An 11,274-nucleotide genomic window follows, 5' to 3' on the forward strand; every position below is an offset into this window, starting at 1 on the left:
ATGGCGAAGAGAAAAGTTGATTCTGAAAACAGAGCCTTTCAAAACCGATGGGAGGCTGAGTATATGTTTACTGACATTGCCGCTAAACCTGTGTGTCTTATTTGTGGAGCAAATGTGGCTGTAATTAAGGAATTTAATCTAAGACGGTACTACGAGACAAAACATGAAGATACACTGAAAAACCTGAATGCAGAGCAGAAGATACAGAAAGTAGAAGAGTTAAAGGAGAAACTAGCAGGCGTTTTTCACCAGAGCAAAATTACAAAATGAAGCTGCTGTGAAAGCAAGTTTTATTGTGGCAGAGGAGATAGCCAAATCAGCCCGGCCATTTAACGAGGGAGAGTTCCTGAAGACCTGCTTGATGAAGGTGTGCGACGTCATGTGTCCAGACAAAAAGCAGATTTGGGCAAATGTAAGCCTGAGTAGAAATACGGTTACTGATCGGGTTTGTGAGATGGCTACTGATTTAAGAACACAGTTGAGTGAAAGAAGCAAAGACTTTATTGCATACTCTCTTGCTGTGGATGAAAGTACTGACATGACGGACACTGCACAGCTGGCCATCTTCATCCGTGAAGTTGACTCCAATTTGCACATTACAGAGGAAATATTGAACATTATATTAATGCATGGGACAACGACAGGAAAGGCCATTTTTGAAAACGTATGTCGAAGTGTAACTGAGATGAAACTGCCCTGGGACAAACTAATTGGACTAACAACAGATGGAGTACCGGCGATGTGCGGTGGAAAAAGTGGACTGGTGGGAAGGATGTGCGTAAAGATGCAGGAGGAGAACTGTACTGGTGAGTTAACAGCATATCACTGCATCATACATCAGGAAGCGCTATGTGGTAAAGTCCTACAAATGGAGCATGTAATGAGCACTGTAACGCAAACCGTGAACTTTACTCGAGCAAAAGGTTTAAATCACAGGCAATTTCAGTCTTTTCTGCAGGAAATAGATTCAGAGTTTGCCTACATTCCTTATCATACAGAGGTGCGTTGGCTGAGTCGGAGAAAAGTTCTCAATAGAGTTTTTGAGCTCAGCCAGGAAATCTGTCAGTTCATGGACAGTAAAGGAAAAGACTCCACAGTTTTGCGGGATGAAAAGTGGAAATGTGAGTTTGCGTTTCTGGCTTACATAACAGCTCACCTCAACATCTTGAACCTTCAGCTCCAGGGACGTGACCGCATGGTCACTGACATGTATGATGCGGTGAAGGCATTTAAAGTGAAGCTGCTCTTATGTGAGACACATATGCACCAGTGCAACCTGCCTCACTTTCCCTGTTGCCAAGTAATGTTGAACCAAGTCGGCGCAACGGTGTTCCCAAATGCGCACTTTGCTGATATACTGAGAGCACTGCGCACTGAGTTCACACGGCGCTTTGGTGACTTTGAAGCACAAAAAAAGAATTTCGAGCTGCTTCGCAACCCATTTGCCGTCAACGTGGAAACTGTACCCGTACAGATTCAGATGGAGATGATTGAGCTGCATTGTAATGGGACACTAAAATCAAAGTACGACACCGCAGGGCTCGCACAGTTTATTCGCTCCATTCCTGAAGCAATGCCCCAGCTTCGTCTACATGCGGCTCACACCTTGAGCATGTTTGGTAGCACATATCTGTGTGAGAAGCTGTTTTCAGTGATGAAGATTAACAAAACAGCACACAGGAGTTGTCTCACTGATAAACACCTGCAGTCCATCCTGAGATTCGCCACAACACAGGACCTCACACAAAACCTAAACGAACTTGTTGCCAAAAAAAGATGCCAAGCATCCAGCTCTGAAAAATGGAATAAGAGCAAAGAAAACTGAATGTTTTGATTTGTTGTTATTTTAACTTTTGCTGAAAAGCACAAATTGTATTTATATTTCCAGGTTAATTTTGCAGCATGTTCATATTTTCAATTTGCATAATTTTGACAGGAGATATTTTTATGGAGAGCAAAATCTTTCGGGATATTTAAAGTTTAAGTTTATTTTTTACAAAATGGCATAAGAGCAAAGAAATGTGAATGTTTTGATTTGTTGTTATTTTAACGTTTACTTAGAAGCACATTTTTATTTATTTTTTCAGGGTCTTTAGCAGCATGTTCATATTTCTAACTAGTATAATTTTGACAGGATATATTTTTATGGAGAGCAAAATATTTCACGTTATTTAAAGTTTAAGTTTATTTATTCTCAAATAATATTCCTGTCTGTTTTTATTCATATTTATGTTAAAAAAACAGTAAGTTTTAGTGTGTTCAATAAATGTTTGTCCTGTTCGGCCCGCGACCCGAAGTGTTCTTTGAATTTTGGCCCCCTGTGCAATTGAGTTTGACACCCCTGTGTTAGTGCAACCAAGCTAATTTTAGCCTGAGAGTCCAAGTGGGCTTTCATGTGCTTTGTACCGAGGAGTGGCTTCCGTCTGGCCATTCTACCATAAAGACCTGATCTGTGGAGTTCTGCAGGGATGGTTGTCCTTCTGGAAGGTTTTCCCATCTCCACAGAGGAATGCAGGAGCTCTGTCAGAGTGACCGTTGGGTTCTTGGTCACCTCCCTGAATGTCACAGTTATCACCTGCCACACCTGCTCAGCTTCTCAGCCCAGTACATTTCCACTCCCCTTCGTTTACCTGAACCACACTCTCCTCATTAAGCCAACACAAATCACCTGTTTCTCATTACCTGCTGCCAGTATTTAAGTCCCGGTTTCAGCTCACTCAGTGCCAGATTGTTATCTCTGCAAAAGCAAGACTCTCCAGCAGTTTTCCTCGGACTGATCTCCCGGTTTCGACCCTGCCTGTCCCCGACCTTCCTTCCTCGTTTCTGCCCTGGTAACTACCTCAGCCTTCTGTCCCCGACCAAGAGATTTGCCTGCTCCTCGTCTGTTTCCAGCCTGATCCTCCACACAGTGAAACCAGCATCTCAACAGACATTGTGTGACCTGGTTAGTAAAGACTGTTACCTGCTGTTTCCTCCGGGCTCCAGTGTGCTGCTTTTGGGTTCACCCTCACACCCGTTACACTGAACAAGGCCCTTCTCCCACAATCGTTCATTTTGGCCAGGCGGCCAGCTCTAGGGAGAGTCCCAGTGATTTCAACTTTGTTTATTTACGTATGATGGACACCACTGTGCTCTTTGGGACCATCAATGCAGCAGAATTTTTTTCTGTACCCTTCCCCAGATCTGTTCCTTACAGTCCTTCCTATACAATCCTGTCTCGGAGGTCTACAGACAATTCGTTTGCCTTCATGACTTGGTTTGTGATCTGACATCCACTGTCAACTGTGGGATCTTATATAGACAGGTGTGTGCCTTTCCAAATCACGTTCAATCAATTGAATTTACCACAGGTGGACTCCAATCAAGTTGTAGAAACATTTCAAGGATGGTCAGAGGAAACAGGATGCATCTGAGCTCAATTTTGAGTTTCAAAGCAAAGGGTCTGAATACTTATGTACATGCGGTATTTGAGTGTTTTATTTTTAATTAATTTGCAAAAATTTCTACAAAACATTTTTCACTTTGTCATTACTGAGTATTGTGTGGAGAATGTTGAGGGGAAAAAAGGAATTCAATGCATTTTGGAATAAGGCTGTAACATAACAAAATGTAGAAAAAGTGAAGGGGTCTGAATCCTCTCCATACCCACTGTATGTGATATGTTGACAGAACTTATTGTAACTTACCTTTAAAAGAATATCGGCGACGTGAAGAGCCTTCAGGTGCCACTTGAGATTTGTGGTATTCTTTCCACCTAGTATGTGGCCACATTTAATGCCGTCTCCCTCTACAGTGAATTCTGTTTTTCTTTCTGGTGGATTATGTTGAAAGTATGTCCAAAGATAATTTTGTTGTTTCTGACAAGAAAGCCCATTTGTTGACGCTGCCGCCATGGTCCATCAATTAAAGGGGCTATGAGGACTTTATCAGTGATCTTGAAATAGTCTCACCTTTATATATGTTCCTGCTCTTAATCCACGTTATAAAATGAGATTATCAGCTCAAAAAAAGGTCATTTCAAAATGCTATTTCTCAGGACAGTCAAAAATCCCTGTCTGACCCGACCATTTCCCGCGAAAAAAATGGAACGATATACAGCAGTACCCGGATGTCCCCTTGTTTACACTACGCCGACCGGCTAAATCTAGCAGAGAGACATGAGTAGAGTGAGAGAGAGAAGCAACAAGTGACCGGTGACCTTTTCCTTGAAGAAATCGATTTATTTGAATTATTTGTAAGTTATGGTGGACTCTGGAGCTGGACTAGCAAACAGACAAAGGACAGAAGAGCAGAAGAAAGCAAACCGGAGAGTAACAGAGCCCGGTCTGAAACACTTCAGGATAGCTTATCAGAGATGGAGAGAACTAAAGGAGTTAAAATGACTGAAAACAGATGCTGGATGGACCCTCTTCCTTGAGACAGGTATGTAATGCTGCATTTCTGTTGTAAATCACAATGTGATATTTTATTTCACTATAACAATCGTCTGTATAGCCACACGGCTAGCTCTTTAACATTAGCTGCATGCATTGAGCAAAGCTAGCACCTATAAGCTGTCTGTGATAACGTGATCTACAGCCCACATGCTGCAGGTATAACAGTGGTCTGTGATAATGTGAACTACAACCATACAGTCTGTAATAATGTGAACTACAGCCATACAGTCTATGATTACAGCTCACATGCTGCAGATATAACACAATAGTCGGTGATAATGTGAACTACCGCCATACAGTCTATGATTACAGCTCACATGCTGCAGGTATAACACAGTAGTCGGTGATAATGTGAACTACAGCCATACAGTCTATGATTACAGCTCACATGCTGCAGGTATAACACAATAGTCGGTGATAATGTGAACTACAGCCATACAGTCTATGATTACAGCTCACATGCTGCAGGTATAACACAGTAGTCTGTGATAATGTGAACTACAGCCATACAGTCTATGATTACAGCTCACATGCTGCAGGTATAACACAGTAGTCGGTGATTATGTGAACTACAGCCATACAGTCTATGATTACAGCTCACATGCTGCAGGTATAACACAGTAGTCGGTGATTATGTGAACTACAGCCATACAGTCTATGATTACAGCTCACATGCTGCAGGTATAACACAGTAGTCTGTGATAATGTGAACTACAGCCATACAGTCTATGATTACAGCTCACATGCTGCAGGTATAACACAGTAGTTGGTGATAATGTGAACTACAGCCATACAGTCTATGATTACAGCCCTCATGCTGCAGGTATAACACAATAGTCGGTGATAATGTGAACTACAGCCATACAGTCTATGATTACAGCCCACATGCTGCAGGTGTAACACAGTAGTCTGTGATAATGTGAACTACAGCCATACAGTCTATGATTACAGCCCACATGCTGCAGGTATAACACAATAGTCGGTGATAATGTGAACTACAGCCATACAGTCTATGATTACAGCCCACATGCTGCAGGTATAACACAGTAGTCTGTGATAATGTGAACTACAGCCATACAGTCTATGATTACAGCTAGGGATCGGTACCTTTCACATTTGAACCGATACGGTACCGATACCCGATACCTGGAAATCAGTACCAGTACTCAACAGTTCCAATTTTCGGTACTTTAGTGTGCGTTTTTGTGGTAATGAATGTTAATCTGTTTAATGAAATCTCAATTTTTTTTTAATTTAACATATTTATTTAATTTAACATGAAATGAACAGGAACAGGGTTATATAGGTGATTAGATATATTAGGTGACACATGCTTGTGGCGTATAATTGCTCTTTCGGGAGTTGATCAATGAACACACGTGAATGCCTGCGGACGGGAAAAAGTCAATTATCCATCTCTTTATAATAACAGGACACACAACTCACTTGTTGGGCATTCAGGCACACAGGAACGGTGATAAACAGGGTAGGTAGTCAGAGCGAGAGAGTCCGTCTCAACCATAGACTGTATAAAATAAACGTAATCCTCCTGCAGCTCTGCCTCGCGGTGAGTGCGTGCGCCTGTCAGCTGCAGGCTCCGTTTGGCGCGCTCCCATGCAGAGAGCAGAGACGTCCACCCGATCAGTCTCGATCTTTGTTACAGGGCGAAAGCATGGAAAATCGCCTACTCTTCAACTCCCTCACAGTCACAGGGATGCGTCCAGGTACCAAAACATGGTACCATTTGATTTTACGTGAATCGGTACTCGGTAGTACCGACGGAATTCAGTCGGTACCTATAAAAGTACCGAATTCGGTACCCATCCCTAATTACAGCCCAGATGCTGCAGGTATAACACAGTAGTCTGTGACACTGTGTTATACAGCCATACAGTCTATGATTACAGCCCACATGCTCAACCTGTCCACGACTGAGCTTATTATCATTCCAGCCAGTCCCACTATGGACCACAGATCAATATCCAGTTTGGATCTCAAAATCTCATGCCCACTAAGTCTGCCCGAAATCTGGGTGTCATTATCGATGACCAGCTAACCTTCAAGGTTCATGTTTCCTCGATTGCTCGGTCCTGCCGTTTTTCCCTCTATAACATCAAGAGGATCAGACCCTACCTGACAGAACACGCAACACAGCTTCTGGTTCAGGCTCTTGTAATGTCACACATTGACTACTGCAACTCTCTACTGGCAGGCCTCCCTGCATTCACAGTTAAACCTCTGCAAATGATCCAGAACGCAGCAGCACGTCTGGTCTTCAACCAGCCCAAGACAGCTTATGTCACTCCCCTGCTCATTTCGCTACACTGGCTTCCAGTTGCAGCTCGCATCAGATACAAAACTCTAATCATGACTTACAAAGCAGTAACCAAAACCGCTCCAGTTTACCTGGAACCCCTCATCCAGGTCTACTGCCCTTTTAGCCCGCTACGCTCAGCCTCTGAAAAGCGCCTAGTGCTTCCAGCACACAAGGCCTCAAAATCACCAGCTGGACTCTTTTCTTCTGTTGCCCCTAAATGATGGAATGAATTGGCCAACTCCATTTGATCTGCAGAGTCCCTCTCTACTTTCAAAAGACAGCTAAAGACCCAGCTCTTTAGGAAGCACTATGCACTTAGCTAGACTGTTCTCCACTGTTGTCCCCAGTGGCAGATCATGTCTTCCAGCTACAATTGACTGGCACTGTCCTGCTCTACTCTGGGAATCTGTGTTCAGCTCTTGAGTGACCCAGCACTTGGTACTATGTTCATTATTGTGGTGAGGTTAATTGTTGATGATGATAACGGAAAGTCTTAAATGGTTTGGTTGCTTCATTGTAAATGTTCCTTATTTAAAAAAATTTAAAAAATCCTTATTTCCTTTTGTGCATTGCCTTTACACTGTTTGGCAGTACCTGCACCCAAATGGACTTGAAGCACTGTGTTACCCGTACTGATCTTGTTTCCTCTTGTCTAGATATTTGCTTGTGTTGTTCTTGTTCTCATATGTACGTCGCTTTGGATAAAAGCGTCTGCTAAATGACATTGTAACATTGTAACATGCTGCAGGTTTAACACAGTAGTCTGTGATAATGTGAACTACAGCCACAGTCTATGATTACAGCCCACAAGCTGCAGGTATAACACAGTAGTCTGTGATAATGTGCATTAAAGCCCACATGCTGCAGGTATAACACAGTAGTCTGTGATAATGTGCGTTAAAGCCCACATGCTGCAGGTATAACACAGTAGTCTGTGTGCTCTGCGTGGTGAGGGTTGAGTTATTAGATGCATACTGTGTTCTCAAAGTTGCATGTAGTTACACAGTGAGAAAACACAAGGATCCCCTAATGTTAGCTCTGAATGTCAGAGGGTTAGGAGTCATGTTGACCTCCATCCAGCTTTTTGTCTGCTAGTTATCTTCACTCATTACTCTGCCTCAGTGTGAACAAGACTCTGAAATGCTATTATACATAACCACGGGCTAACTAAACATTATCACTTAGATGTCAGTAAGTATGATTCAATATTCTCAAAGGATTTTATTGAACAATACAATATGTGTTTCACTGTGATGTCTCCTCAGATAATGTGGCATCGTGTCCTCCTCCATGTCAGAGACCAGGTCAGCTGGTCTTTTGGAAGCTGTGTCCACAGGCCACTTGATGAGAGCAGCAGAGATAAGCCATGGATGGTGTGAGGTGAGTTGTCAGACTATGTGATTATGTTTTAGATCTCTACACTTAAGTCTCAAATACTGAGCTGATGATTTACTCCCACAATGTTCTTCATTATGTTTTACACAGGCTCTCCATCACATCAGGCTTGTGCATCCATTTTCGATGATAAACACTGCCTGAAGGATGTGAAGAAGTTTACCAACTTTCAGTAAGACAAACGCATTTCAAGACAAAATTATGAATGATAAATCTTACTAATATAAATTATGGCAATGACTGATGAACTGTCTGTCCCTTTACAGCACAACACCAGACCTGGAATCCTTTCAGAACAACATCCTCTTGTATGCTGCAAAACACTTTTCATTCAGGTCACCAGTGTATGAGGCGCACACTCCTCTGGCACCACACCCACAGGCCTGCAGCCCTGACTCTGATGGTAACAATGTGAGTGGTGGCATTAATACTAAAAGTTTCTTATTAGACATTTCTCTACCTTCAGTAAAAAATGCATTCATAAACACATAACATTACTAAAATATTTAATATTTAGCTGTGTGGAATTTTAAAAACATGGGAGGAAAAAATAATTCACTAACGTTGAATTATAAATTCTGTATTGTGACAGGAACAAAAGCTACTACAATAAGACGACCAAAACATGGAACATCTACAGTGAAGAAGCCATAAGACTGCACAACTGTAGTCTCCCATGTCACGATTGAAATCTGGGAAGAGACTTCCCAAAACAAGAACACTAAGACCTGATGACCAAAGGAGACTTGGACATCTTCCTGGGATTCCTCCACCACCTACAACAGAACTAGCACAAGCACACAGCCAACACAGAGAAGTTTGTACACATGTAGGCATATTTTTCTTGCATCACTTACATGACAAACAAGAATAAATGTTATATATCTCATATCTGCTGCATAGTCTGAATATTGATAAAGCAGCTTGGCTGATCATAAAAGAATCGCTGTTGTTCATCACACATAGCACAGTTTTACTTTTAGAGTAAAATGTGACACATGTAGTCACTCTCAGCTTCCTGTTGTTTCTCTGCTAACCATCACTATATCTTCTCTTTCACTCTTACAGAACCTGCCTGTATGAAAAGTGTAAAGTTGTATTATCATACACTGTATAACAGATATGTAAATAATGTGAAGAACTGTAAATATTGTATATTGAAAATAAAACACAAGACTGTTTAAAGAAAACAAACTTTATTTGCATTCATTAGTCTCAAAGTAAAATATTAAATATGTCAAAAGTAATTTACATTGTCAATACGACTATAAAGTACTTGGTATTATAGAAGCAAGTCAGTGTGTTTTATTGAGGTGTAAGAAGTAGATACGACCTGCTTGTTTTACGTTTCTTGCTTTATACAATTGATATTAGTCTGCAGAGTATAAACCCAGTGCAGTGGCCCTGAGCATCTGGATATGTGTCTCTAATTCTTCATACAGAGCAGATATGGATCCCCACTCTGTTGCCCTCAGATAAAATCCATGCTGCCACAACACATGCCGCCTGCATGCTGTTTATCTGTATAGTCTTTGTTCCACGCCTGGCTCCGGGTCTTCATCAGCAGCAAAGTGTTGTTCCAAGCAGCATGGGCCTGATGCAGAACCTCTCCCCCTTCCTCTGACACTGACACCTCTCCCCTTCCTCTGTCCACTGCTGAAAGCTCAGGTTCAGTCCAGCTGGGAGAGAGGGCGAGCTCAAATCGTGGCAGCGGCAGCTAGCAATGGCACTTCCGGTGGCAGCCTCAGCTGCCACTGCTTCTGCGTGTCAGCTGCCGCTTTCCAGTGGCAGCTGAGGCAGTGGCAACTGCCGCTTTCCAGTGGCAGCTGACACTGCCTCAGCCACAGCTGCCACTGCCTCAGCCACAGCTGCCACTGCCTCAGCCGCTGCCACGTTACCTGCCGATGTTGCGACTGCTGCAAATGACTCGGTAAGGCAGCTGATGCTGTTGGCAGCAGATGTCGAGCACTTGCCACAGCAAACTGTTGCTGTTTGTGGCATCTGCATGTGAGATGGCGAAGTTTATAATAAATTAATATTAACAGTACGTGATTTTGCATTAATTAGAAGCTTTCCTTGACTTCGCAGGGCTGCTCCCACTGTTAATGAAAGCTGCAATGAGACGCTGAATTATTGCAACTGCAACTGCTGCTGTTTGGGATATCTTCTATTGAGAGAGACGACGGAGTTTATATTCTATGTGAAATAATGAATGAATGTCAACGTTGCATTCCCTAGTTATACTACAATTTTACACACAGACAGACACACATAAATATATATATATATGTGTGTGTGTATATATATATATATATATATATATATATATACACACACACACATATATATATATATATATATATATATATATATATATATATATATATATATATATATACATACATACACATATATATTCTAATTAAGAATCGTGTACCAAGGCTTTTCTATCAGTATTTGGAAAAGAAAATATGTTATACTGTTCATATCGACCTCAAGACTTTCTGATGCTGCACTACATGGAAAAGGGGTCACAGTAATGAAGAAGCAATTTTAAGCTGTTGTTGTTCACTCTTTAACTTTTATGAAAACACTGAACTCTTAAAGAGTTCTAAACATTTACTGAATCATTGTTTCTCAAATTTTGAAAAAACTTTGTACTTTTTTATGTCCATGAGTTCTGCACAGAACTTTTCATGGTCATTTTTTCTTTCAAACACAAATGTCCAAAGTTCAATTGGAGAGTCCTCATCGGGATCCCCTTCTGAGCTGCGCAGGTCCTGAAGCATTTGTGTTGAACTTTTAAAACTCTAGTGCTTTTGGTTACAAGTTTGCTTTAGCCGAGCACAGCATGTGTGATGGCTACTGATCCGTGATTGTTCTTGGTTGATAATGGAGTTTTGTATTAAACAAGAAAAACCATAAGTAAAGTCTTAAACCATCTGTCAGAGGGTAATGCTACAAAATATATAAAGGCACAGTACACATCAGACTATATCTAATAACCTACCAAGGTCTCTCCAGACGATAGCGCATCAGCTCTTTGCTCGCAATGCCGGACAGATATTGCCATTAACGTTGAATGTCCTTAGAGCTGCTCTGACTTTAAATTGGGCAGCAATTCCC

General features: G+C 41.7%; 1 protein-coding gene and 1 long non-coding RNA gene across 3 annotated transcripts; both read left to right on the forward strand.

The window, feature by feature from the left end:
* On the forward strand, positions 1 to 1,883 carry LOC117819234 (general transcription factor II-I repeat domain-containing protein 2-like). Its single transcript, XM_034692503.1, is given in 2 exon segments — positions 1 to 233; positions 235 to 1,883. Coding segments are annotated over 2 exon segments (1,824 nt in total). The 3' UTR covers positions 1,826 to 1,883.
* A 1,668-nt stretch (positions 1,884 to 3,551) lies between these two features.
* LOC117818483 lies at positions 3,552 to 9,323 on the forward strand. 2 transcript variants are annotated; one of them, XR_004632371.1, is made up of 6 exons: positions 3,552 to 4,422; positions 8,019 to 8,133; positions 8,239 to 8,320; positions 8,415 to 8,559; positions 8,741 to 8,977; positions 9,217 to 9,323. It is a non-coding gene; the product is annotated as an uncharacterized LOC117818483 (long non-coding RNA). The 2 variants fall into 2 exon arrangements; XR_004632370.1 differs by having other exon boundaries at positions 8,741 to 9,309.
* The last annotated feature ends 1,951 nt before the right edge of the window (positions 9,324 to 11,274 follow it).

The sequence above is a fragment of the Notolabrus celidotus genome, chromosome 1, assembly GCF_009762535.1.
Source record: "Notolabrus celidotus isolate fNotCel1 chromosome 1, fNotCel1.pri, whole genome shotgun sequence".
Lineage (NCBI taxonomy): Eukaryota > Metazoa > Chordata > Actinopteri > Labriformes > Labridae > Notolabrus > Notolabrus celidotus.